Here is a 24674-nt window from a genome sequence, read left to right as displayed (position 1 = left end):
CCCTCCCTTCAAAAGGAAAAGGAAAGGGCTGGGCATGGCCCAAGGCATTTGCTGCCATGGACAACCTTTCCTGCCACTGTGGGTGCAGGCCCTCTTGGGGGCCAAGACCTGACTCGGCATGTAATTAGGAGAGAAGTGAACACAGTGAATGAGAGGGGAGAAATAAAGAGCAATTTGAGAAAAGAGTAGCAAACATGAGTGACCTAGAGGATTAGAGCCTAGACCATTGAGGCCTTGGCCTCTTCACTGCCTCTAGGCAACAGTAGCCACACTGGGACAACCTCCTGGAGAAATCTAGTCCAAAGGTTTTTGGGAGAAATCTGCCTATTTGTCAGGCAACGGAGTGAAAGAAAATGGAGAAGAGAGACCCAGGCCTGTTGTAGTGAGTGATAACACTGCTGAGGAGCAGAATCCCTCCTCCAAAAGGAAGGCCTCCCCCTCCACCCCACCCAGGTGGAAGGCAGGACCGCTCCTCAACAGTGGGGGGAAGAGGCCCGCATTGTCCCAGTGCTGCTTCTTGCCTGCTGTGTGGATGAGCCTCAGCTGGGCTCGGCCTCCCCTGGCAGGTGTGGCTGCTGCCAGTGGATTTGTTTTCCAAGGGGACTGGCTCTGCCTGGGGAACTGTTGTTGGAGAATATTAAGGTAGAATTCCCAGAGGCCCAAGTCTGAGCACAGCTTTCTAGGACATACAGCTCAAGGCTCTTTTCAGTCACGGCATCAGCCTGCAGAACTGGGGCATGGGCCTAGGGGCTGGTGTTCTTTGACTCAGAGCTGGAGGAGGGAGAGAACTTTCCCCCTGGAGGCCTGTGCCTTATGCCTTATCATTTACCCTACTAAAAATACTATGCTAGCCGACAGGTTGGGTTTGGATCTAGACAGGAAATAGGTGCAGGAAGCAACGGTATATATCACACTTATTCAGTACCTATGGATAGTATTTGCATAGAATTAATATTGGTTGAGAGTCAAAGATGGAAGCTATGAACAAAGATAGGAAGGAACAAAGAGTTAGAGCTGAAAGCACAGACATGAGTTTTTCCGGGATAAATAAAGCTTATCAAAAAAGTATTCTCTTCCTAAACTGAAAGAAGAATTTTAATGACATGTTATGATCTTATACAAGTAAATTTAAAACTTTCGCTCAGTACCCTAGTGCCCAGCATGAGGCTTTATATATAAAAGGTCCTCCTTGGCATAGAGATTTGGGATTAGAAAGGCCTTTGGGGATCTTCTAGAACAGTGGGTCTCAATGTTGGTTGAATATAGAATCACCTGGGGCATTTTTTTAAATGAGATGCTGGGTACCTCTGTCCAGAGATTCTGATCTAGTTGGTCTGGGGTGGAGCCCAGATATCTGTATTTCTTAAAAGCTCCCAGATGATTCTCTTGTGAAAACAAGTTTGAGAACCCCTAGTTCTCAATATTTCACTTTACAGTTGTAGAAACTAAGAGAGCAGGTTACCTAGGTGCATACAGATAATTGGCAGCAAAACCAGAAGCAGAGAAGCCCCTCCTACATCCTGATTCATTTGTTAAATGAGCAAATAATAGACTGGTCCCTTTTTGGCACCATCTCTGTCAGCAGAGACTACCTATGTAAACCTCTCCTTCCATCCCCACATTTTCATATTATTTTCATCAGAAGCCATGCAGGCTACATCTTGACCCTGCATCCTTCTGGCCTCCCACTCTGAAGGCCTCAGGACACATCAGGGCAAATACCCAATTCAAATAGCATCCCCAAGGTGTGGAGCCTATGAGAACAACAGGACAACTGTCGTACTTGGCCATGTAGAATCCGTGTATGGCCCAGAGCAGGGGTTAATACGAGTGTGTTTGCAACTTGCACAAGTGTGTACAGGCACACCTATGCAGGAGCCTGTGCAAAAGACTCACCAACATGTGGGCGCCTGTCCTCCCAGGAACGACAGCGCTTTCAGCGAGAGCACTTACATAAGTACAGACAAAAACTCACATGTGGGAATGTGTGTGTGTGCACAGTAGCATCCATCTCTATAGTAGTGTATAGTAAGTGTGTGAAAAAATTGTGTATGGTGTACCAAATGCTGATAGATGGCTCCACACTTGCTGGTAGATATATCCATAATTGTGTACAAGTGCATGAAGCCAAATCTACATTTAAAGCATCCACATTTACATTTACCAGTGGAAGCATGTATATAACATGTGCATGGCTGGCTGACTGTGTGGACACGTGTGATTGGCCTTCTGTGTGTGCGGGGTGCAAGTTTATAAATAGAGAGAAAAGGTTTCTACTGTTTCTATCGTATTTCTCCTAAATAATCATTGGGAAATAGATGTGTGGGAAAACTGTATCTTTCATGCTTAAATATATCTCGGCAAATATAAATGAAACATGATATTGTGCCAGCGGAGATGCTGCACATTAACATTGTTTATCATGATAGAATTAAATAATCCATGCAAGGCCCTGGTAGCATTTCTTACAATTTTATTTAACACTGATTTGGCCAAGCAGCAGTTGGCAAACACCATGTACACACCGTAGAAGACTATGACAAATGCATAATTTATAGGATATAATATATAACATATGAGAAGCGTAACAGGAGCATCACTGAGAAATTCCCATTGTCCCCATCTTTCTTTGGGTTCCCCTTCCTACCCCAAACCTGATTAAAACCCAGCTCTTCACACTACCCTGGGAGGTATCTGCATTTGTAGTCAAGAGATAAAATGGAGGGTGAGAATTTGGGGTCGGGGAAGAGATAACACTCTAAGACCTGGTTCTGGAATGTCTCTAAGCCTCCCCAGTCTATCAGAGGCAGGCCCAACCCCGGTGTGTATAAAAACAGGGAAACTAAAGGAAGCATTTCTACAGATACTGCAGCCCGTCATTCATTTAGAATGAGTAAAAAGAGCATTGAACTTATCAAATTAGTTGTAAATCCTTCATTAAAAAATCCATAGAGATGGTTCTCTGCTTCTCTTTTTTTAAGAGGAAGCTATATCCTACCGTGAATTCAAATGAGAGTTCAAATGTACCCAGTTACAGGTCTGCACACTTACTTTCAATACATGTGGTGGCCAGTGGCCTAGAATGTTGACTAAATTATAAATGGCCCGGGAGAAAGGGAAAATGCAAAAGCCGGGAAGCTGGTCTTCAGCTACAAGTCCAAACTGGAACGTGGGCATGAAAATGGTAGAACCACAGAAGGTGGTCACACAGGCAGAAAATGCTCCGTGCCAGCCACTGGGCAGTGAAAAGAGGTCATAGTGACTTCACAAAGATGATGAGTGAATGGCTCTATAGGCCTTTCCAAAACCTGTCGAGGGTTTCTTAATCTCCCAGTGGCCAGTGCCAAGATTCCAATAGAACTTCAAAACCGGCTCTCTAGGATTTGCTTTTACCATCCCTGGGCTTCGTTCTGGCATGGGAGTAAAAAGATCGGAACAAGGAACTTCCTGCACCACCTTCCTGCATTCTAAGTTGCTCTCTCTGTGGTCTTCCCTACCGAGACCCCTTAGGCCTAGGAGATAATGACAGCCAAGTCTAATTTGAACAGTGATTGGATCCACCCTACTCCCAAATCCTCTGCCACCAGCAAAGAAGCTGTCATCAGAGCTATCTTTCCAGACAGGCGTCACCCCACTCTGCCAGCAGGGGTATCAGCCAACCTGCTTGGGGGACAGCTGAATGCCAAGACCAAAAAGTATTGTATCCTCTTCAGGAAGTTGGCTGATGTCAGGAAGTTGGCTCTCCAGAGGCTGGTGCCTTGTGCTGTCTCCTGAGTGAACACAGAAAAAAAAAAAAAAGTTTCCTAATGTTTGGATTAGAAATAAGAATGGTGAAAAGCACCCATCAATGAATGTGCCTCCCCCACCCCTGCCTGCGCATACACAGTCCATGCAGACAAATCATGAATCATCTCCGCGGCTGAACATTTTAGCGTTCAGTAATATTCTCAGAGGCCCAAGGTTTTCAGGCAAATCCCAGGTCTGCGCACAAGGACACTGCATAAATCCCTCCCCTTATGAAAGGCCAGCCTGAGCAGATGGGACCACTCTAAAGTAAACTGCGGAGCCCCTCCGAGCATCTCAGGAGGAGCGGCAGGGGGCTGTCCCTACCAGCCTGCAAGCAGAGAGCAGCAAAAGCTGCTAATTCTGAGCTAATGTTCACATCCCCAACTTATCTCTCTGTGGGGCGGGGGTCCATTTGACCACACTGGCCTCCCTCCCTTCCCCCAAGGGGAAATTAGATCTTAAAGTCAGACAACACAGGCCAAGTGATGGCCAGAACCGGGAAGCAAATAAGACATCGGAGAGTTAGCCTGGGCTAGAAGGAGCTGAGAGGTAAAAGGGCCCCTCAGCACAGTTTCTTCCTATGCTAAGCCTGGGGAAATAACCTCACAGAAACTCCACTTTCTGATAAGCGGCCCCATTAATATTTATTAAACAAAAGATGTTTTTGAAAAAGAAGGAAGGGTCAGGCAGTTAAGCAAGTGAGTGGAGGTAGAGACTTCTCTACCCTGTTTTCTGGCCCCCCACCTGCAGCATGGACCAAATATACACACTACCCCGACTACTAGCCCAGCCCCTACACGTCTCCCCAGGTGTGTGGGGAGGATGGGAGGCAGGTGGATGAAGAGAGAGACAGACCCAGGCACCCCAGGTGCTCACCAGAAAATGCACGGACTGTGAAATTACACCAGAGCTGGACAACTTACCACCACACTGGAACCCTTGGGGTACTGAAATAATTAACTTGCTAATCAGCTACACCTTGCTCTTTCCTTTCTTCCTGGAAAAAAACAATTGCAAATCGCCTTCACATCAGGTTCCTATGTCAGTCACTTGGAGACAAATGATGCTTGGGAAGAAATATACTCTCTGCCTCTGTGGGGACTGAAATGGGTCATACTGAGTTAGGCTTCCTCCCTTTCCCACCCCTTCCCACTAGGCTTGGGGGAATTGGGGGAGGCACACGGAGACAGACTGCTTCTGGAGATGCAGGCTTTTTTCTGTCCACAGCATAGAGCTTTTCCATCTCTGCTAAGCTTTCTCGCTTTCGGGCCTCTTTAGCCTGCTTGCTGGTGCTAAACAGCCAAGATCCATGTGGAGAAAAGAGGATTGATTAGAATCGTAATAATAATCCCTGGCATTCGTCCGGCTTTAGCGTTTACAAAGTGTTTTCACACATTATCTCATTCGGTCAGAGGAGGTTGGAGCTGGAAGGGACCTTAGCAATCATTTAGCCCAATCCCTCTTGTGTTACAGGTGGGGAAACTGAGGCACAGAAAGATATAATTGTCTTCCCCAAAGGCCACAGCTATGGACAATGTGCATTGTCTAGAGCCTGTGCTGCCTCCAGTCCCCTGCAAAGAACATGATCACCTTTCCACTCCACAGTGAATTTAAACCAAGAAATCAAAAATTAAAAGAGCAGGACGTGCAAATGAATAAAAGCAGCTCTGTAAGAAATGGTGGGGATGGGGGATGGGGGGGGGAGACTACTACTCTAAGTCCTGAATGGAAGATGTTAATTAATACACTTCCCTTGTCTCTTTGTCCCCTCATCTACCCCCTTCTCCCCAAGTTTAAAATATGAACATTATGCAGTTTGGAGCCTAAGGCAGGTCTGGGGATGGGGAGGGGGCTACTTTTCTTGAATTCCAATCTAGTATCTACACTCCCAGGATTCGAAGCATGATGGGCTCATGTGTGCATGTGTGTCCACTCAAGACACTGGATTTGGGGGGGCGGGGAACGGGAGCAGACATCTTGATCCTTTCACAGATCAGATGATTTGTAAATTAATAGCTCTTTCCCTCCAAGGCTCTGAGGAGGTGAAAAAAGATTTCTGGTGAAGTGGGGGTTGGAGGGTGTAGTGAAATGAAAAACAGGGAGAGGACACAAAACTAACATTGGATCCTGTAGGAAAAGACTTCCCTGGGGCTGGCGCTTGTGTGTTGGGACTCGGGCCTGTGCATTTCCACAGGGCCCTCTGGCCCCGGTTGCCCAAGCCTGTTGGAAGGTAAGCGGCTCCTTTGTGTGTTCGTTTATTACAAAGCCCAACTCTTTCCCTCTAAAACTCCTTCTTCTCCCTGTTGAGCTGACCATGCTTCTGGATTTATGAAGAGAGATGTTTTAGCAGAAATCCCCCAGAGTGTCCCATCAGCCCTAAATCCCAGGCCCGCTCACCCCCCCAAGACCCCATGACACACAGCATGCCAACACGGCTTCCTCTTGCCTATGCATTAGCCATCCATTGTGGCAACCTGACATCTCTCACACATAAAACCGTAAGAGAGAAATAAAATATCTGTCTCTTGGCGAAAATAAAGCTTTGCCTCCCTCCTGATGTATAGGATATAAAATAAAGCCGCGGCTCCAATAGTGGCTTTTCCTTATGCCGGAGTTGCCTTTGCACACACAGAGACAATGAAGACGGATGGTTTGGGACGAGGCCCAGCCTCCTGGGGCCACCTTCACCCTTTTTTATTGTACTCTCCCCACACGCATACCTTTTTCTTTCTTCTTCACTTTCTTTCCTTTCTGGTCGGGATTTGCCTTTTATATGCCCTTCTCTTTCTTTCCTCGGGAACTTTATTCCTTTTGCTCACTTTCTTTCTAAAGCATGACAGAATCCGTGTGAGAGGAGCCAAGTTTCTCAGCTTCCTCAAACCTGCCCAGTATCTCTCCCCTCCTCCCCTTCCTCCAGACTCCAAACTCTCTCTGGACTGCCAGCCCCTATGACTAATTTTGCTGTTACTGCTTGGGGATTTGCTTTGGTCAAATGTACAAATGTTCCCAAGGGACAATTAAGAAGGTGTTTAGTGGGGGGAGGAAAGTGGATGATTTTTTTTTTTTTCCTGGGGAGCTGCCCTTCCCCCTCCTTACTTGCCCTAGGCTTATGGATCTCAGAATTACTTAGCCTCCGAGGAAGCCAACAGAGCAAAGCTACCAGGAAAGGGGAAAAGTTGCCATTCACCTCTCAAACCTAAGCCTCACACCTGGCCAACTTAGCCAGCAAAGGCTTGACTCCAGCCCAACACTCCCCCCCCCCCCACCCCGCTTTCCTCTGTCCTAAGAATGAAGTTGCTATGGGGGGAAATAAGAGGGTCCCCTCCCTGCTCTCACACAGGAAAACAGCACTGTCCCCCTGACATTCACACAGACATGGTTACACCTTCCAGCTGCCCCACACACTTGACACTCTCACAGTATGTGGTGTGTCTACCTTTTTTCTCCTCTGTCCCCAGAGGCCTCACTCTTGCCAGGTGTGCATTGCGCTCCTCTGTGCTTCTGTGTGTCTGCGTAGGTTTCTCTCTAGAAGCCTCTTCCCATCCTGGCCCTGACTTCACCCCTCCCACTGCTTTCTCAGCAACTACCCTAGGCTGTTTCCCAGTCCATTCACCACCTCACCTGCTCTCCTAGGGACTGCAGGAAGCATCCCCGGTCCTAAGAAGAGTAAGCAGTGAAGGGCATACAGACTCTGGGCTCTTGGGGGAGCCACAGCAGAGAGGGAGCATTGCTGTTGCCTGGAGGTAGGAAATGTCCAGCAGAGGGGCAGTGGGTGGCATTCAGCGTCTGCAATTGATGAAGGGTCTCAACTGTGTGTGTGTGTGTGTGTGTGTGTGTGTGTGTGTGTGTGTGTGTGTGTGGAGGGCTTCTGGTCACCCCTAATCTAAGGAGATCTTTATTAATGTCGCCCAAACATGGAGGGGGTGGCAAGCAGCATTCAACTCTGCCCCCCCACACACACACACAAAGAAGGGGAGGCTTAGAGCTGCCAAGTCCGGAAAGAACTCAATTCCCATCCCAAGGTGGCTAGCCTGGGGTTGTGTGTCTCTCCCTCTTGCCCCACTTGATATCTCTCCAGATATCGGCAGTGACCACCGCCATTAGGTAAGGGGAGAGAGTCAATTAGTGTGAGGATTAATTACTCCGAGGCAGGAGCCCTGTTTGTCTTCCTTACCAAGTGCCGAGTGTGTGTTCAGACAGAGGAACACGGGCACGCACCCAAATACACATTGTTGTCACGCCGTCTTAGACGTTTTATTTATTTGTTGGATTCCTGCCCAGACCCGCTCGCACGCTTTTCCACGGGCGCTGGCTCCCCCGGCAAACACGCTGCCTCCTGTTCCCCCGCCTACCACTGCGCCCAAACACACCCGCAGCGCCCGGGGCACCCCACGACACCCTCCCCAGCCTCGGGACCTTGGGGACCCTCGGCTCCCTCGGCTCCGCGCGCTTCCCGGCCCCTTTTCTTTCTTTCCCCCCTTGTTCTGTTGCTGGGGGTCTTTCTGCGTGTCTTTTCCGTTTCTTTTCCTCCACATCTCCATGCGTTTCCCAGCCTGTCTTTTGCTCCTTTAATCCAGGCTGTTCTTCCCACTCCTCGTCTCGGGTTCTCTTGCTCGCCTTTCCTGGCCCTCTCCCCTGCCCGGGTCTCTGCTGCCTCCCCCAGCGCGCGCTCTCTCTTCTGAGACTCTCCCCGGCCTGTCTTTGCTCCGTGGTGCGGCGCTGACTTGCATCCGAGATCGCCGCGCTCGACCGCGCTCCCCGCCCCCTTCATGCCCAGGGTCCCCGCCAGCCCTCGTGGGAAGCCAGCGTTGTTTATCCAGCCCGGGCGCACACCGTGAAGCCGATGGCTGCCCTTTCCGGGCCTCGTGTTCCTCACCCCCACCCCCCTGGAATACGTGGCTGGTGCAAAGTACACAAAAGGGCGAGGTGCCAAGCCCCCCAAACTTCTCTCCTTCAATAAGGCTCTGAACGAGGAATCTCTGGAAAATTCATCCCTCTGGGGAAGGAACCCGTATCCCGCCCCCCACTACTATGCAATTTGGGGGGGATAGTGATATAAACTGCAAAGTGCTGTGCGCAAGTAGGTCATTTCCATGAGAGATCAATGGAGTGAGATTAAAGACAACCTGAGGCAGACGCAACCCCGAGAGGGTGAAGAGAGCTGGAGGGGTCTGTGATCAGATGGAGGGGCTCTGGCCAAAGTTTCCTGCCTCGTGTCTTTGGGGTCCTCACGGAATCTGTGAGGCAGTTGTGTGGTCTCCGGGACAGGCAGCGTCCAGGCTGTGCCCCTTAGCGCCCTCCTCTCTTTTCCCAGACCGGCGTGGTTGGTTGCACCCCATTCCGGCAAGGCACCACACAGATGACCACTCAGAGTCCGCTGCAACCCAAGGGCTCCTTTCCTGGTCCCGTAGCCTCCATCTGGGGGCGGTGGGGGGTAAACAGGAGCCCCATCAGTGAGAAGAAAAGGGGCTAGAAGCAGTAGCCGCACTCGGTGGATTAACCGAGCCCAGGGCAGGCTGAGGTCCTTGGGCCGCCGCCAGAACACTCAAGAATTGCCTGGAAACAGGTGATGAGAGACTTGAACCAAGGAGGGTGTAAAAAAGGATATCTCCAGTCCCTAAAACTGCAGGGTGGCTAGGGAAGATTAGCAGAACCCCCTCCACCCCCAGTTCCAAGGCAGGAGCCTTCCTCTTGGGCCGATCCTCCAGGCACAGTGCAGTGAAAGACGCTTTCTGGACACTATGGGGCCCTTTCCAAGAGTGCCTAGGGATGAGGTAGAGGGGATTCTGCAGCCGCTGACCCTTAGAGCACCCTGTCCAGGCTTTACGCCACCCAGTGTGGTGTGTGTGGTTGTTGATCTGTATAACTTGGAGGGTGTTAGGAAGCACTTGTGTGCTTCAGGGCAGTGGGTGTGATGGTGAGAGCCAGGAGGGAAGGCTGGTGCTCTTCGCTGGACAGACATTGGTTTTAAAACATACAGAGATGAGCTGAGAGGCTTCAGAGACAAAACTGGAAAGCTAGGTCAGTTTTCTCTCCACGTCTCTGCCATCCGTGATATTTTAAAATAGAAGTCCAAACATACATCGAGTATGCTGTCATCGCGGATGCCTTAACCCTAGAATCAGGAGCAAGCCGGTGCTTCTCCAGTTGTGCTCCAGGACCCCCTCGGCAGACGCTAGGGTGGTTCCCCCCCAACCTCTTTACTTAGCCACCTGGACAGCGGGACAACGCGAGCCCCATGCTTCAGAGCCGCGAGTCCTGTCCTGGCTCTCAGCGCCTGTTCCATGCTGGTCTACCCGCAGGGAGGGGCCCCGGGGGTCCTTGTAGCCCCAAATGGACGGAGCAACCTCCTTCTGCCCACCTGAAAGGAAAGCTCGAGCTTTAGGTTCAAGAAAGACCAGCAACCGGGTCCAGCTGTCGCTCCCTCGGTCCCCACCGACCTCCACCCCCAACCCCCGCAGCCCCTCTGCTTTGCATGAGAAGCAGCCCAGCTGGGGCGCGGGCGGGGGTGAGCCACTCGGGACCGGGTCCGCTATAGACTCCAGAAAGGGGCGGTTGAGTCGAGGGCGCTTGCGGCGAGAGAGCGAGACAGCTGGGGGTTTAGGGAGGGGAGTGTGGGAATCGCTCTACTGGACCAGCCCCTCCCCGCCGGCTTCACCCGGAGCACCCGGCTGGAGAGAGGCGCCTCGGGGTCGGGGTGGAGGAGGCGAGAACCCCGCGCCACGCCAGTCTAAGCGACTCCCAGGGTTTTGGAGTAACAGAGAGCCGTCGGCTTCTTTCCGCAAGTGTCGGGTCCGCAGGAGGAACACAAAGCCAAGTCCGAGCCCGCGAAGTCGGCCTGCTGGGTTGGAGAGCCGCCCCCCACCCCAGCCCATCCCGTCTAGCCAGAGCCGGGCTTGGAAGAGACGGCGGAAGCGGCTGATGCGAGAGTGACCATCAGCCCCAACGCCTCCCTGGCCCCCAGCTGGGAGCCGGATCCCCGCTGTCTGTGAAGCCGGGCGCGGAAAAGGCCTTAAGGGCCCCACACCCAGAGGGCAGGATGGGCAGAGAGCCAAAACGGGCGCGCCGCGGGCTTCGGCTTCGCTTCCAAAGACGAGGTGACCGCGGGCTACAAGGCGGAGGCTGCAGGGGGGCCTCGGTGTTGCGGGGCGGTGGAGTCTGAGGCAGGAATAGGGCATAGGCAGAGCCCTGAAGCCCTAGTCCTATAGAGCGAAAACCAAATTCGCTATAGTGGCTTCCCGGTTCGTCCGAAGAGGGTATTCCTTTTGCAGACAGCTGGATTCCCTGCAAGACCAGGTTCGTTGCAATTGCGTTTCAGAGGCGCTTTTCCACCAGGTTAGCCCTGGGCCCCGCGTTAGACGTGTGAACCCGGCAATGGAGTTCGGTCAAAAAACCATTTCCAGAATACAGCTGGATCTGACTGACTGCGCATCCTTATTTCCATCAGACCAAGGAGAGTGCGCCTTCTTAGCACCCCCCCACCACCAGCACCAAGGGAAAAAGAAAATACAACAAAAACACGAGGAGCAAAAGCGACTGCGTGGTCCCGCTACCTTCAGACATCGCTTTGGGAGACATGTGGGTTAAGCATTGAGCGGATGCTGTCAAAACGAATTTGGTGTTAGACTGGCTTGGGCCAGGGAACTAGAGTGACTCTAGGAGGCTAAGGCTCTCAGGACCCTGACCCGACCCCCAGGTGCCCCCTAGGACAGTCGTCGGAGTTTATACTCCCAGCAGAATGAAGGCGGCATGGGCTACTTCAGGGGTGAACCACCGAGGTTTCGTGGTCTGCGATTGTCGGGGAAGCTGGTGCCGGCCCGCAGCGTGGAAAAGGTAAGGGCAGGAAGCAGAGCCCACTCCACCCGGGGACTCCACATCCAAACCCACCGCAGCCCTTCTGTGGAGCCCCCGGGGGGTCCCCCTTCACATGCCACTACCACCAACCCCAGGCCGCCGCCGGAGCTCGGAGGGTTTCCCACCTAGACTTTTGTTTTTGTATATAAAAGGTGCCTCCGGATCACAGTTTTCTCACAACTTCTCGCCGGGGTTGCAACTCCTCACCCGAGGCGCTTCCCCACCCACTACACCCCCCTCCCCAGCAGCGCGCCTCCGGTCTCCCCCGCCCCCATCAGGAAACCGCCGGAATCAACTTTCCAGACTGCGCTCCGGGAAACTTACACCCAGTTCTCGTAAAGAGCCGGCCCCAGTGGACTTTGCATGGACTGAGAGAGCGGGCCCAGCACGAGGAGCCCAGGAGGGACAGCCTGCACCAGCCGCCCATCCCTCCCGCCTCTCCCTGAGCAGCGCGCTGCTCGCAGGGCAAACTTCCAGGCCAGGACAGGAGGGAGGGAGAAAAACAAAGCAAAACAGTCAACACCTGGAGAACTGCAAAGCCAAACAGTGCCCCAGCTCGCCAGGGCTCCCGGCCCCAGGTGCACCCCGACCTCCAACAAGGCTCGATCTCGGGTCACTCCCCCTGTCCAGCAGAACTCTGGCCTCCGCCTGCGCCCACCGTGGCGCGCTCGCGGCCCCTCCCAGCCAGCCCAGCGCCTTACCCGAGCCAGCGCGGACCCCGGCGCCTCGCTCGCTGCCCGCCGCGCGCGCCGCGCGGGGCCGCAGATGCGGCGGCCACTGATCCTCTAAACGCGGTCTCCGCGCTCTCTCCCCGGCCGGGGTTTGCAGAATGGTTTACAGAGGGACCTCGGGCCGCTGATTGGTCGCCGGCCGCTGTGACGTCGGCGGGCGCTGCATTAAGGCGAGGGGGCTTCCAGAGCTCGCCAACAGCCGGGAGCAGTGACCGCGCCGCCGGAGCTGGGGAGAGACGCGCCGGGGCGGCGAACTGGGCCAGGAGACCGGGGACCGAGGGACGCTTGGCTGGGGAGGGAGCCGGCCACGCACCGCGCCGGGGCCGGCCACAGCGGCGGCCCTTGCCGAGCTGCTCCAGCCGCGCAGAACTGTGGCCGCCGCATCAGGACGCTCTTCTATTGCTCTCCAGGCGACTCCCCCTCCCCCCGACTCCTCCCGCAGCAAAGGAAAAAAAAAAAAAAAAGGGAGGAAGGAGGCTAGAAAGGAAACCCAGATTTTACCACCACAACGAAAAAAAGAGGGGGAAAGGAAAAGAAAAGTCGAGCGACTGTGGGGTTGGACGCCGGCGGCCGGAGCGCGGGCCAGCGATGCGGGGCTGCGCGCCCAAGCGGCCGCGAGTTGTGACTGAAGCCAGGATGCACGGCCAGGCGCGGTGAGAGCCAACCCCGACCACCTCCCCGAAGGAGGCCAGGCGAGGGAGGGTCGTCCCGAGGACACGGAGGCCGCCGGGCGGGCCCAGGGCCGAGGCGACGGGGTGGGGACCGTGGGAGTGAGCCCGCGCACCTGGCGGTGAGCGCCAAGAGTTGTCCCTCTGCGTTCTCGGGCGACGCCGACACTTCTCCAAAAGGAGGGAAACCTAAGCAGCAACTACCGTCAGCAAGATCTTGCTCTGGTCCTCGCCTCTCTCCCTCCTGCCTCCGCCTGCCCCGCGCCCCCTCCCCAGGCCCTCCGCGGGCGCCCGGCGCGCCCGACCCGCTGCGCGATGCCGGCAGTTTAGGATCCAAAGCTTCTCTACTCGTTTTGTTCTGTTCTTTTTAAAAAAAAAAAAAAAAAAAAAAAAGGGAGAGGAAAATCTCGGTGGCGGCAGCCGGCACGCACACACCCTCTCTCATATTCCGACAAAAGCACTTTGACTTCTGACAGCTCTACCTCAAGCCGGAGAGAATTTAGTGGCGCTTTGGCTGGAACCCGAGCTACCCGCGTGGTCCCTCTTGCTTTTCCTTCTCCGTCTGCGTTTTATTTATTTCCGAACCCCTCGCTGTTCTTGGTGACCTTCACTCCTCCGTTGGTTCTGGGCACAAGAGTCGCTTTTTTTTTTTTTTTTTTTCTTTTTTGCCCGACTGAGACTTTTCCTCGCCCCAGGAGCTGCGGCGGCGTTGCTGCGCCCCAGGGCCCTGGGACTCCGGGACTACACCGAAACATCCCTCCCCAGTAGCCTCGTCCCTTTGCCCCAGCACCTTTGATTTTCTGGTGCGGGTTTTGGCCAGCACCACGGAGTGTATCTCCTCTTTTGGAGAGACTGGGGAACTTGTGCCGGTTTTCTTCGGGAGTCATCCCCTCGGCTCTACCTGCTTTTCTCTCCCCGGGTCTCACCCGACCAAACCAAAGACCATGGTGCACTGTGCCGGCTGCAAAAGGCCCATCCTGGACCGCTTCCTCTTGAATGTGCTGGACAGGGCCTGGCACGTCAAGTGCGTCCAGTGCTGTGAATGTAAATGCAACCTGACTGAGAAGTGCTTCTCCAGGGAAGGCAAGCTCTACTGCAAGAACGACTTCTTCCGGTGAGTACATCCCCTGAGCGCCTCTGTTGCTTCCTTCCTGTGGGCCCTTCCCGGCTGATTTCGGATCAGAGGTCAGCATGGCCGCTGAGGACGTGATAGGAGCTGCCTTTGGAGAGGGCAGCCAAGTCCCGCAGGCACCCGAGTCTTCGCCAGCTGGCAAGCTGGGTGTGCAGGACGCCGACCTGCTTGCAACCTGGAAATTATGGGTCTGGACTTAGCAGCACTTGCTTGGGAAGAAAGTGTTGGAGCCAGCCTCGGCCCAGAAGCCCCTCCCAGCTTGGAAAGAGGCTGAGCAGTCCTGGGCATTGTAGCCAGGCCCTTGTTTGTCCCTGCCCGGAGCGCTCCGTCAGCTGCATTCTCTGGGCCTCCCTCTGTTGCTCGCCTCCAGACTGAGCTTAGAGCACAGGCAGACTGGGCTAGCTCCCTGCCACTACCTTTTCCATTTGCAAGAGGTCTTGGCGGGAACCGCCTGGCCTTTGCATGGAGTGTGAGTGGCCTGCCATGGAAGCGGCAGGGAAGAGCTTGGCCCTTATTCCTATCCTGCATACCCTGGGGTTTTCCTAAAACCCAGATCTGCCTCCATGGGCTGGCCTGGGCAAACTGCTGCATGGTAATGGGAGACCAGCCCCAAGGTTGCATCCTCTGCAAAGACCTTTTCTCCTGTGTCCCAGCCTCTGGGGGTTGGCAGGAGGTTCCCCCTCCACCCAATGCTGACCTAGGCTCTGGGGTGCAAGTGGAACTCTCCAGGGGGAGACCTCACAACCTATCACCTCTGAGCCCAAACTCCGGGAATGCCGACACCTAGCCCATTCCAGCCAGGAGATTTTCCCCAAAACCCCACCTCCCCCATCATGCACAATTATATTCTTTTAAAACTATCTTGCTACTGAACCCACACAAACTCAAAAGTTAACAAAGAACAAGAGCAAATGTGTATTGTAATTCCACTGTGCGGGTTTGAAATTTCCCAGTTTATTGGACTGACTTGGTCCCTGCTTTTCTCTTGAGTTTGTGGTGAAAGATCAAAATGAGGGAGCAGGTGGGGGTTGAATCACCCAGTTGCCTTGCTCGGAGACCCAGGACATCCTGTCCCTAATGCACCCCATACCACCCAAGGTTCTGGTTGCGAGGGGACCTTGGAGCAAAGCACTGTTCTTACTGTTATTGCCTGGAGGGAGCACAGGCTGAGCCGCTGAGCTTCTGAGCCTTGACCCACTGCGCTGGGCTTCGCTGGAACTGGCTGGAACCCAGCTCGGGAGTGGCAAACAGTGCCAGCTGCCCATGGACCCCAGAGGCCTGACTCCTGCAAAGCATGGTTGGGCACCTAGAGCCCCACGGCAACTCTTGCCTGAGCCAACCTGCTGGGCTCTGGGCTAGACCATGCTGGCTGCCCATCTATGAATCTCCTGGGCTCTCAGGGGCTGCTTGTTTACCCCCTGACTGGACTGGACCTTGCCAACTCCAGCCCACATGTGGGCACTTTGGCGGTGAAAGAGGGCTGACGTTAGGGGAGAAATGTGGCATATCACATGCATTTATATGGAGCTCTAATTCAAATTCTACTGTTCTCTGAATCTAGTCGGAAAATAAGTGTCTCCTTCTCCCTTCCCATTGCTGCGGTACTGCCTCCTTTGCAGCGCTTTTTCCTCTGGGACAAATCTGGGCGTGAAGCTAAGGGTGGGGGCACCTCGCGCCTCTTGCTCTCTCACTCTAACCCTGTGTATCATCTCTGCCCTGGTTTCACTGGTGCCCCATGCTCTGTCCTCCTGCCTTCTTGCCATTCTTGCATTCTGCCTCTTTCTTATGGTCTCCTTTCCTTCCCCCCCTTCCTCCATGTTCTATTTCTTTCTCTTTCCTTCTTGCTGCTTCCTTTCTCTCTCATCTTTCTCCTGGCCTCTGTCTCCCCCGTCCCCTGGCCAATCCTTACCCCTGCAGGTGTTTCGGTACCAAATGTGCGGGCTGTGCGCAGGGCATCTCCCCCAGTGACCTGGTGCGGAGAGCACGGAGCAAAGTGTTTCACCTGAACTGCTTCACCTGCATGATGTGTAACAAGCAACTGTCCACCGGGGAGGAGCTCTACATCATTGACGAGAACAAGTTTGTCTGCAAAGAGGATTACCTAAGCAACAGCAGTGTCGCCAAAGAGAACAGCCTCCACTCGGGTGAGACCCCAATAACCAACTCGGTAGGGGTGGGTGGGCCCTGGGGGAGGAAGGCCCTTCAAGTGTATGCTCACCTGTCTGTTCCCTTTCCCCAGCCACCACTGGCAGTGACCCCAGTTTGTCTCCGGACTCGCAAGACCCGTCGCAGGACGACGCCAAGGACTCAGAGAGTGCCAATGTGTCTGACAAGGAAGGGGGTAGCAATGAGAATGATGACCAGAATCTGGGTGCCAAGCGACGGGGACCTCGAACCACCATCAAAGCTAAACAGCTGGAGACGCTGAAGGCCGCCTTCGCTGCTACGCCCAAGCCCACGCGCCACATCCGAGAGCAGCTGGCTCAGGAGACTGGTCTCAACATGCGAGTGATCCAGGTCAGAGCCCAGGCTTGCCACTCTGCTCCCTCCTCCCAGTCCCGCTGAGCTCTGAGCTGAGCCCAGGAAAGCCGAGTGTGGAAACGGGGAGCGAGTCCGCGGAGGTAGGCAGAGGGGGAGGAGAAAGTCCTAGATACTCGCCTAGCCTGCTGGGTCTTTGAAGGGGGCTTGAGGCTGTAGCGCATCTGTAAGCTCCTGCGCGCCTCCTCTTCCCGGTTCTCTGCCCGTGATAGAGGTAGCAGAGATGAAGGGCCAGGGAACTCGGCCTGAGGTTGGAGGAGAGGACCATGTGGAACAAGGCTTCCAGAGTTGGGACCCTTTTGTCTGCACCATCCTCCCTCTTATGGAAGGAACCAAGAGATTACTGTGCAAAGTGGAGTTAGTCCGTTCCCCTGGCTTTTTTCACAAGGTGGTCTCCCTCTGTGTCCCCCACCTCAACTTTGTGGGCCTCGGGTTCCAGTTAGACCAACGGCAGAGCAAAGACTCCCCCCACCCCCATCCCAGAGGTGGGACTTCCTGGTTTGAGGGGGATTCATCACTGTGGGAGTCAGCTTTCCTCTTTCTGGGGTAACCAGTGGGATGTAGCGGGGTGGGGAGTGGTCAGGGCAGCGGTACCTGTGCCATTATGAGCACTTGAGACCACATGTGATTCTGGGCCAGAGCCTCTGTCCAAGATTAAGCATCGGGTTCACTGTGCCTGGAGTCCTACCAGGGTGTGGGTGGATGTGCTTTGGAGGCTGAGTGTGGGTGCGCACACAGATACAGACTGCCTTGGGCAGGAGCTCCTTGGGCCTCCGGGAGGTTGTGCTAATGTGTGCCCAGGTGAATGGGAGGCTGCGTGTCTGTGACACTAACAATAAGACTGTGGATAAGCATGTTTGGCACTGGGAGATTGTATGCCGGTGTGAAAAGGAGATTGTGGGTTTTCGTGTCACTACAGTTGGGAGACTTGAGTGTTAAGAGAACCCCGTTCAGTCCTCTGTCACTATCATGCCTGGGAGGTGACTGCCGGAAAGCTTGAAAGGGAAGCTGTCTGCGTGTGAGACGCTATTTTGAGGAGATTGAGCGCCTGTGTGCACAACAGCAGAGAAACTATCAATGTAACCGCAATAGCAAATTGTTAGAAAGGACACAGCTGCCCTCCGCATGCCTCCGTCGGGCAGGGCGCTCGCCCAGGTGCGGTTCATCTTTGGCTCAGGGTCCGCCCAGCGCGGTGCTACTCAGAGACACCCCATCACACGCGCACGCACACACAAAGCCCGGAGTCGCTGAGTGAGGTGCTGCGGAGGTGAGGGCCGGGCCGGGCCACGCACTGCAGGTGGGGTACGGGTCTACGTGGCCTCACTGCGACGTCTGTGCTCCAGGTGTGGTTCCAGAACCGACGCTCCAAGGAGCGCCGCATGAAGCAGCTGAGCGCGCTGGGAGCGCGGCGCCACGCCTTCTTCCGCAGCCCGCGCAGGATGCGGCCGCTCGTGGACCGTCTGGAGCCGGGGGAGCTCATCCCCAACGGCCCCTTCTCCTTCTACGGAGGTGGGTGCACTGCGGGGTGGCCGGGCTCGGCCGGGCGGGGTGGGCTTCGTTGGAAGCGGGTGGCCGCGCGGAGGGTGGGGCGCTTCTCGCTTTCTAGAGAGAACTGCAGAGTCCAGGACAGGTGGGTGAAGGCCGGGAGTAAATCCCGGGGAGGCAGTGAGGCTAAGAGCCGAATTCCCAACCCTGAATGGGCGGGTGGATAAGGAGCAACCCCAGGGTTTGCAACAAGCCTCCATCCCGCTCCCAGGCACGCGCAAACAGCGAGTTCCTAGCGCTACCGCCCCTCACTAGCTCTCCCGCGCACCTTTCCGCCCCGCCCGGTGGGGGCCCCGCCCTGACACCTTGCTCCCCGCTGGTCCGCAGATTACCAGAGCGAGTACTATGGCCCGGGCGGCAACTACGACTTCTTCCCGCAAGGCCCCCCGTCCTCGCAGGCGCAGACGCCAGTGGACCTGCCCTTCGTACCGTCGTCCGGGCCGTCCGGGACGCCCCTGGGCGGCCTGGAGCACCCGCTCCCCGGCCACCACCCGTCGAGCGAGGCGCAGCGGTTCACCGACATTCTGGCACACCCCCCTGGGGACTCGCCCAGCCCCGAGCCCAGCCTGCCCGGCCCGCTGCATTCAATGTCGGCTGAGGTCTTCGGGCCCAGCCCTCCCTTCTCTTCGCTGTCGGTCAACGGCGGGGCGAGCTATGGGAACCACCTGTCTCACCCCCCTGAAATGAACGAGGCGGCCGTGTGGTAGCGGGGTCTCTCGCCCTGCCCCCGAAGTTCGTGATTGTACAGAAATGAACCTTTATTTAAGAAAAATAGAAAAAAGGAAAAAAAAAACATAAAAAGCAAGTCATTTCCCCACCTCCAGACTCGGGGACCATTTTCCGTCTGGGGAGATTGAATGGGAAAGAGGGATGTGAAATCAGATCCAAATCCGCCGGGAGATAGGACTGGGATCCGTGTGCTGGCTGGCAAGGTGCAGAACTGGGGCGCCCAAGGGAAATGCCGACCGCTTCCTACCTCCCACCTGGACTCAGATCGGTGGACAGACTCCGAGGGCCTGGCCGGCGGGTGGCACAAAGCACCCACCCCACGGCAGCCACAGGGGCGCACAGCCGTGGGGACGCCAGGAGCTGCGGGGTGGGAGGCCTAGAGGCGCAACCCAGTAGCAGAGGTGAGGCGGCCCGGTGCGCTCCGCTCCTGGGCCAGCCAGGAGGGTTCTGGCTCTGAAATCTTACTAGTATTGTCTCAGAGTTCAGCAACAGCGACGACAAACTCTTATAGCTTCAGAAACGCTGACCTGCTGTGCATCAGGTGGGACTATATATATATTTTTTGTCTATCTGGGTTTTTTGTTCTTTGTTTTTGCCAAAATTGCAAAATTCTAAATGTAAAGCCCTCAATATCAACTCTTCTACCTTCACAAAGCTCTATAAACACACAGATACACACAAAGACACATTCATAGGATGGTCTCCAACCAGACCTCTCAGTAAAATGACTTGAACATCAACTGTACAAGAAAAGTATTCTACCTTCACACACACAAAGTTAAAAAAAAAAAAGACTATTGAACTAAAAACAGTCAACTGTTTACGTATAGTTAAATTCAGGAGTTCAGTGTTTTACTAAAATTTCCTGTTTTGAAACCTCTTGTTCAAAAACAAAATGTTTTGAGCAATCAACCAAAATTGTTCATTTTCTTTTCCTGTAGATGTTCTGACAGATTTGCAGGGCTCACAGCTCACTGTGCTAGTATGTAAAAAGGTGTTGTTTACACAAGGCAAAGAGAAAACATGATATTCAGACACTTGCCAAATAGAATAATTATAGCACAAATACTGTAAAGGTGCCTGGCACCACAACCTGAGAAAGTGTTAAAAAAAAAAAAAAGTGTTACAAGGTTTAAAAAAAAAATCTTTGCTAATTTTTAGTCCTGTTGAACATTCATGGAATTGTTAATATGACTTATATAGACCCACACAGGTTTTATTTTTGTGTCTTTAAAATAAAAGTCCAAAATATTTAAATTTTATGGTCAAATATGCAGTCAACAGCTGCTACTTTTTCCTTTATATATTAAATTTCTCATATGTCTTTTATTGTTCTGATAAACCTAAGCTTGTGTGACCTCCAGTGCATATTAGACCATTCACTGTATGAAAGAAAACATGTTGAATAAATTTGTGAGTTTTTAATAAAAATAGAAAACCTGATGTTTAGATAATTTGGTGTGTTATTTGATGTTTTAACACATACAGGAGAGGTAATGGGGAAGCCGAATGACCCCTCAGAAGCTAGGAGGAAGAGAGACAGAACTAGAATATCTGTTTTTACCTTTGCTCTGGCTGAACCTCTTCGCTAATGCCGGGCAAGCTTTTCTCCCTGGCTTCCTGCAGTTATTAACTAGATTTGCATTCTGTGGATTTAACTGATACAGTTGAAGAGATGTTTGCTGATAAGTTAATATGGAATTTGAAATAGAAATCAAATCCTTGGCTAAAAATGAGTGGTCCCAGTCTGTGAAATCCCATATACACACACTCTCTTCTCTCTGCACATGCAAAACTGGACTTGTGAGCATTAAGTTACCTGTAAATATACGCTAGAGGTGGTCCTCTTCAATTCATTTCCTATAGATAATCCTGCTTTCTAATTTGGTGGTTTGAGACAGTGTGTAAAATGAAAATACAGTATAGCTGGAAATGAAATATTTCAATCTTTTTCAGAGAACTGATATAAAATAGTTGTTTTGTACTATTTGTTACATTTGAGGTTCCCCAGAAGGACAACTGTTTTGCCTGGCACAAGATACAGAATACATTTTTCTGAAAGATGAGCAAAACTCACCAATATAGAAATCAAATTTCAACTGGGAGTTGCCAATAGATTCTGAAAAATAGTTCAGTCTCTTTCAAGCTGTCATTAATCATGGAAGGAATTTAAATATTTTATCTACTATGAAGTATGTGTGTTTGTGCGTGTGTGTGTGATATCAGATGCTATTAGAATTCCAGAATTTTCCATTTCACCTCGGTATTTCAGTTTGGATTATTTATTTCCTTATTTTAAAAATCAAAGGTTTTATATTAAACCATGTGAAATTTTAGTGTTTTTTAATATTTTGTTAAAAATACAACCAAATGTATCTTTCCTGCCTAGAAAACTTTAAAATAAGCAATTTTTCACTGCATCCAACCGTAGGTTTATCCAAATGGGGAGGATTATCCCGGAGAAATCGGACCGTGTTCATTCAGAAATCTAAATTTGTGAAATACAGAGACCTTTGAAACTCCTAGTCTCTGCAGGCAGCACATTTGTTTATATACTTTGTAAGCAATCACTGAATCGGCTTTTTTTTTCTTGCCCTTTTTGTGTTTTTATACATTAAATCGTAGCCGACTTATTTATAGTCTCCCCCCCCCATTCATTTAACTTTGTGTATGCTCATTGGGAAGCTGCATTTTCCTATCAAGACTGCTGAATTATTTAGCAGTTTTATTGTGGAATCGGGTACTTGATAAGAAACATGTCAGAGTTGGCGCTCGGTGTGAACTCAATTCTTCTCTCTGTAGCAGCAGCGCAGTCTTTCCTCCTCGGCGATTTATCTAGAACCCCAACTAACTGAATCCTGAACAGGTTACAAAGCTTAGCAGTCAAATTTGGAATGGCGGGAGAAGGAGGTCTAGAAATGGTAGGGACTGTTCTTCCCCCAATAGCCTGGCGCCCGTCTCAGCTCTGGGGTGCAGAGAAGTCCTGCATTATCCCCACGTGGTGCCGAGGAGCTGGGAGCGCCCAAGAGAGGGCAAGGTTGGGGGTGCGCCGCGCATAGGGGGAACTCCAAGAAGGCCCTCTCGGGCATGACCGAGCTGCTCAGCCTGGTTTCTCCCCGCGGCCATCTTAAAGTCGCCACCGGTGTAACTCTAGCCACCTGTTCTTTCCTTCTCAGAGGCAGGGAGCTGCCATCTGCCCTGGAGGAGGAAGGACAAGCTCACCCAGCCAACCTCTCCAGGATGGGGGGCTGCATTAGGACCAGACAAGGTGGAGTAGGACTTGGGTGAAAAGCCAAATAGTTATTGGCAGTCGGCTGGGACCCAGAGTTTGATGGCCTCTGAAAAGCAGGAAGAGAGGCAAGTGAGAACCTGGTTTCTTTAAACTCTTGAACCTGGTCTGGTCAATAGTTGATCTGGACCATGGGGGGTTAACCAGTGCCACCCCAGTTCATCCTCAGCTATTCCTATATCTGTCTGCCACTTTGCAGCCTTAGCCAGCAGACAGTGAGATTGTGAACCTAGAGACCATCTGATATAGACAACTGTCTTTTGGGGGGAGTGCGCCCGTTTATTCCCACCTCCCTGCTAAACTCATCTGCTTTGGTGTCTAGAGCAGTCAGAGGTTTGCATTTCTTTTAGGAAGATATAAGTCTTTGAAATATCCCCTCCCTCTCCATCCCTGTCCCCACACAGAAACCCCCACTTTCTTCTCAAAAAACAAAGTGGAGAGGGCCCCTGGGAGAGAGGATTTAGGGGTTACTCTCCTGCCCTGTGCCTCAGCTTCTCTCAGTTGCATCTTAAGTTCTAGAATTCTTTTCTTTCCTCCACTCCTGAAATCCCCTCCATATACTCAGTAGGGGGTAGGAAAGCAGGGGAAGCATTTGGTGTGTGTGTGTGGGGGGGGCTTGGAGGTAGTGACAGGAGTAGAGTGGTTTTAATTCCTTCCTCAAAAAGGCTTCCCAAGTCAGTGGGAACCGAGAAAGAGAAGGGAGAGTAGGTAAACAGTTGCAGGGCATTTTCTGCCCACACAGCAGTCTCTCAGTATCCCATTTTTATGGCTTGGAAACCCCTCTACCCCATCAAGGTTAGACTTCTAAGCATTATTAGGAAGATGGTTGGGGGAAGTAGTTTCCTAAAGGTGGGGTGAGAGAAACATTTTTATCCATGAAGCCCAGGGTAATGGCCATGTGGCAACCTGAGGAGCATGCTTTTGCTCTGGAGGCCCCAGTCACAGGCATCAGGCTGCAATTACAAGGGATATACAGTTTTCAAAAGCTGTTTCCTAGCCTGAATTCTCATGTGAGTGATAAAAAGCAGTTTTCTTTGCCTGAGTCCACTGCCTAGGGGTACCCCCGTGCTAGCCTGGCATTCTTTCCCTTCTATATCTGAAGACGTCTATCCTAAAACAGGTTCTCCTTCTTCTGTATAGCCACCTAGGAAGGGGACATGGAATAAGCCACTAAAGTGGTGATCTTTCCTTGCTTTTGACCCTGAGGGCATATGAAAACTGAAAGTCAGGGACCTCACTTTTCTCAGGTTCCAGAAAACACTGGGGAGCTGAGGGTTCTCCAGACTGTTCAACTATGGGATCCAATTGTCATTTTGTGCCCCAGAATGACACAGGGCACCTGTTTTCTATATCCTTTTGAGACAGTTTCTGTTTAGGGGGTTCTAGGTATTTACAGGTGACCTCAAACACATCTGGGGAACATAGACCATTTTTGTATTCACTCTAATCCCTTATTGCAGTTTCTGTTTGTGTTCCTCCCTTCCCCCCATGGATCACCATCGGAACAGAATCTAACTTACTCATCTTTATGTTGTATCTAGCAGTGCCTGCCCCATAGTGGGCAGGCAGGGAATGCTTGATGACAGAAAGAGTGTAAAAAGGGATTGTATCTTTTCATATGCCTAGGTGCAACTAGATCGATCCTATTAAGTTTTTATATTTTGAGTCCACCTATGTCCCTCTAAGTGCAGACGTGAGTTTTTCTAAATTTCTGCATCAATTGCAAGTGTCTGAGTATGCACTTATCTTTGAACAGCAAAGAAATCAATACGGAGGGGTGTGCAGTAATCACTCCACCCCCTTTTCCCTGCTCAGACACGACTACTTGGAGATGCTACTGAATCAATCTTTATGCACAGCCACAGAGATTTCTAATTATTCCTATTAATAAAGACGCCGGCAGTCTGCTGCACATTTGCACTGGCACATTCCATCCCTCACGTAGAATTACCAAATCCTGGCCGCTGCGGGGTCAGAAGTCTGGCCCCAGACTCCTCCAAACTGTGAGACGCCAAGTCGGCTTTTAATTCTAGCCTGTGCATTCCAGAAAGTGCATCTCCAGCTCGAGATGCTTATCCTGTACTCCCTCCTCCCCAAATCAGCCACCATGGGTCACAGCTATACTAACTACATTTTATTTCTAAGCGAATATCACACAAATCTTGAGGTATATTTTATACAAGGAGACACCGGCCGCGCGCACCGCTACCTCTTCTCAGAGCCAGCGGCGGCCACGTGCCCTTGCGCGCTCCCGCTTCGCCCAACACCCCCCGCCCCCGCCCGCCTCGACGCACGCGCGCACGCGCACACGCGTCCGGACGGCGACACTCTCAGCAGCCATCCACGCGCTTCCGCTTTCCTCTTAGCAACGCCCGCAGTGACGCACAGGCCACGCCCCTCTC

At 52.5% G+C, this 24674-nt stretch overlaps 1 protein-coding gene across 1 annotated transcript; it reads left to right on the top strand.

Moving 5' to 3' along the window:
- The first annotated feature begins 13249 nt into the window (after positions 1 to 13249).
- LHX1 (LIM homeobox 1) lies at positions 13250 to 20432 on the top strand. The gene is made up of 5 exons (XM_037492809.1): positions 13250 to 14153; positions 16089 to 16315; positions 16411 to 16688; positions 18053 to 18218; positions 18582 to 20432. The coding sequence occupies exons 1-5, from the start codon at positions 13984 to 13986 to the stop codon at positions 18959 to 18961; spliced, it is 1221 nt and encodes a 406-aa protein (XP_037348706.1). The 5' UTR covers positions 13250 to 13983; the 3' UTR covers positions 18962 to 20432.
- The last annotated feature ends 4242 nt before the right edge of the window (positions 20433 to 24674 follow it).

This window comes from Talpa occidentalis, unplaced genomic scaffold (genome assembly GCF_014898055.3).
Source record: "Talpa occidentalis isolate TD23 unplaced genomic scaffold, MPIMG_talOcc4v2.1 talOcc4.7, whole genome shotgun sequence".
Lineage (NCBI taxonomy): Eukaryota > Metazoa > Chordata > Mammalia > Eulipotyphla > Talpidae > Talpa > Talpa occidentalis.
This window is presented reverse-complemented; position numbering and strand designations above follow the sequence as displayed.